We start from the raw sequence: 3,151 nt of genomic DNA on the forward strand, positions 1-3,151 counted from the left end.
ATATGCTTAATGACGTTTACAGGAGGAAACATATATATATATATATATATATATATATATATAGCTGTATATGTGTCTAATCTTTACGTATATTGCATAGTTTATACAGCAGTTTGCTCGCGAGGTGGGAGGAGCAAGATGGCCGCCCAGTCGCTTCAACGGCTTGCACCGGCGTTTATGGGCTATCGGCTATGCAGTCGTATATTCAGACCAGTGTTGGTGATAAGACTGGTCTCGCGATTTGCCGTTATAATATAAAACTAGCTTCCACCTCGCATTTAAGCTAAGTGTGCATTTCGTCACACGTTCACATTCGAATCTATTGAAGAAATAAATCAGGACGGAGAGCAGAAGTGTGAGATGAAATGACAACGTCAACATTGCAGGTAGATGTTTCAGGCAAGCGTGTCGTTAGTTAAATAAGTTGCATCTCTGGTGCAGCTAACAGCTAGCGCCACAGTCAGCTGCCGTCCTCAATCATCACCTGAGTATGAACGAAGTATATAACGCGACAGTCTTTGGTAATTATTTAGACCCTGATTAAATTTACGTATGCTGGCGCCAGCTTTTCTACGGCCCGTGTTCGTGCATCATAAACTGTTTTCGTATTGTGCAGTTTTTGCAACAGTAGCACCAGATGCTGGGTTAATGTATTAATGTTTTGGTGGATACCAAGCTGGGATCGAATGTATATGTCTCTGTTAATCTTACATGTCTTATTTGTCTCTGTGTGACTGTCAGAAAGCGATTGATCTTGTGACCAAAGCGACAGAAGAAGACAAGGCTAAAAATTATGAGGAGGCATTGCGTCTTTATCAACATGCGGTGGAATATTTTCTTCATGCCATTAAATGTGAGAAGTAGTGGTCGAACCAAGAACGCTTGCATTCCATTGGAGCTAGTGTACAGTTATGGTCATGCTGTCGCTTGAAATGTGTTGCTCATGCAGATGATGCCCACAGTGACAAGGCGAAGGAAAGCATTCGAGCCAAGTGTATGCAGTATTTGGACAGAGCAGAGAAACTTAAGGATTACTTGAAGAATAAAGACAAACAGGCCAAGAAGCCTGTGAAGGAGTCACAGAACAATGACAAGTAAGTACTAGTTATTAATTGGGTTGAGTTAATTTCAAATTTCAAACTTAGTCCATTATGCCGTTTGATGACCCTGTAAAGAAGTAGGAGTCAAGCCTTTTACTGCTGCGACTTTTCATATACTGGTAACGTGCACACTATTTTACAATACTCTGTAACAGTTGTGGGCAAACTCAGTCCTCGAGGGCCGGAGTCCTACAGGTTTTGGATGTTTCCCTGCACCAACGCAGCTGATTACAATCAACAGGATCGTTATCAGGCTTCTGCAGAGCTTGCTGATGATTATATATCAGCTGTGTTGGAGAAGGGAAACATCCAAAACCTGCAGGACTCCGGCCCTCGAGGGCTGAGTTTGCCCTGCCCTGCTGTATAATATAATACCTAGGGATGGGTACCTTTTACATTTGAACCGATACTGATCCGGTACTCGCTGCCTGGGAATCGATACCTGTGCTCAACGGTACCAATTTTCGGTACATTTGTTCCTTTTTATTTTATTTTCCAATTTTATTTATTTATTTAGATGTAAAAAATGTTCATCGTTATGTAACAGTATTTTTTTCTAATCAATTTACCAATTACTTTTAAATATTTAAACTTTGACAAATAACAAAAATGTAAAACAAATGAGCCAGAGAGCAATAGTACAAAAATAAATGTATAACAGTAAATATATAAATTAATAATTGATGTTTTCGTTTTTTGTGCAGTTATTTTTCCAGAACATAAAGGCTGCCACACGCCGCACAATGAGTTTGTAGTTCCAACCCACTTTGCACTCAATATAGTAAAAAAAAATAACAGTTGGAAGAGACATGATGTGAACAAAGAGAATAATTGTGTTCAAATTAATCATTTGACTGCACCCAACGTGGTCTGTAATGCTCGCTACATTTTGGCCAAAAGCTTTCGCAATTGTAAATATAGTGAAGAGTACTAGCCTACTGTACATCCAAATTACAATGTCTATATACCTTAACGATGGTGAAGCCGTTTACCTTCTGTCATGATTCTATTCGGTGGGGTCGCTCCCAGCCGTGTGCTGATTCGGGGGAAGCAGACTTTTCCAGCTTCCGCCGGGTGCGGAGGCTTACCTCCTCCTTTATAAACTGCATGTATTTGTTTGGCTTGGCGAGCGGCACAAAAGTCTCACTCGTTCCCAAACCCGGAAATGTTGGCGTCCCTCCACCGGCAGCAGCCCGGCCCGGCCTGGACCTGGTTGAGTGAATGCTGCGTTGTGGACCGAGGAAGAAGCGGTGGCACCCGCGGGTTGGGCGGTCGGCCTCTCTGCTGAGCTGCCACCGGGGCCAGTCGCTTCCGCCGACCGACCACGTGGCTCCAGACCGGCTAGGCTCCCGCGAGTGGGGGACGTTGGCATGCCGGGTGCGTAATTTGCATATAATGTTGCGTTCAAGTGCACCATGGAAAATAGTCAACTCACATATTCCCTCACAATCACAACTTAAAACGACGTGCTTCAGTATCGAAACATGGCACCGTTTTATTTTATGTAAATCGATGCTCGGAAGTACCGATCCCAATCGATACTTAGCACAAAAGTACCGTCTTCGGTACCCATCTCTAATACCTAGCCAATCAAGAGATGCCATTAAGTTTTTGACAAGCAGCCATTTCACTGGAGCAACCCCCCTCGATACCAGCCGTTTTCCGAGATTTTGACTGTTCTTGCAAGGCCCACAAAATATTGAGTTCTAATACTATTTAAACATGGGACATACCAAAAGAGACTCTCTTCTTTTGACAGAAGAAAAAGTATATTTCTATCTTATTCCGTTCTTTAGTTATCAGTGTTTGAATAAGGCTAGGTTTTGTGAAAATTCCCATTTTTGACCAAGAAATGTGAGAAAAAGGGCTTTTTGTAAAAATAGACATTTCAAGCACAACTTTGACTTTAACACTGATATTTTTTTCTTCTGTGACAGCTCAAACATCTAAATAATGTTTTCCTTATATAAAGCAACATTACACAAAGTGCTTTTGACAACAAAAATAACAGTTTATTGAACATAAAGAATTATATATATATATATATATAT

At 41.3% G+C, this 3,151-nt stretch overlaps 1 protein-coding gene across 2 annotated transcripts in view; it reads left to right on the plus strand.

The window, feature by feature from the left end:
- The first annotated feature begins 213 nt into the window (after positions 1 to 213).
- vps4a (vacuolar protein sorting 4 homolog A) overlaps positions 214 to 3,151 on the plus strand; it is a 373,362-nt gene continuing 370,424 nt past the window's right edge. Inside the window, exons 1-3 of one of the 2 annotated variants that reach the window (XM_077518130.1) lie at positions 214 to 386; positions 742 to 853; positions 950 to 1,094. In XM_077518130.1, the coding sequence (XP_077374256.1) occupies positions 366 to 386; positions 742 to 853; positions 950 to 1,094 (278 nt within the window). In that variant the 5' untranslated portion in view covers positions 214 to 365. The remainder of the gene's footprint in view (positions 387 to 741; positions 854 to 949; positions 1,095 to 3,151) is intronic. The other variant, XM_077518131.1, reaches the window with a different exon arrangement.

This window comes from Festucalex cinctus, chromosome 3, assembly GCF_051991245.1.
Source record: "Festucalex cinctus isolate MCC-2025b chromosome 3, RoL_Fcin_1.0, whole genome shotgun sequence".
NCBI classification, from domain to species: Eukaryota; Metazoa; Chordata; class Actinopteri; order Syngnathiformes; family Syngnathidae; genus Festucalex; species Festucalex cinctus.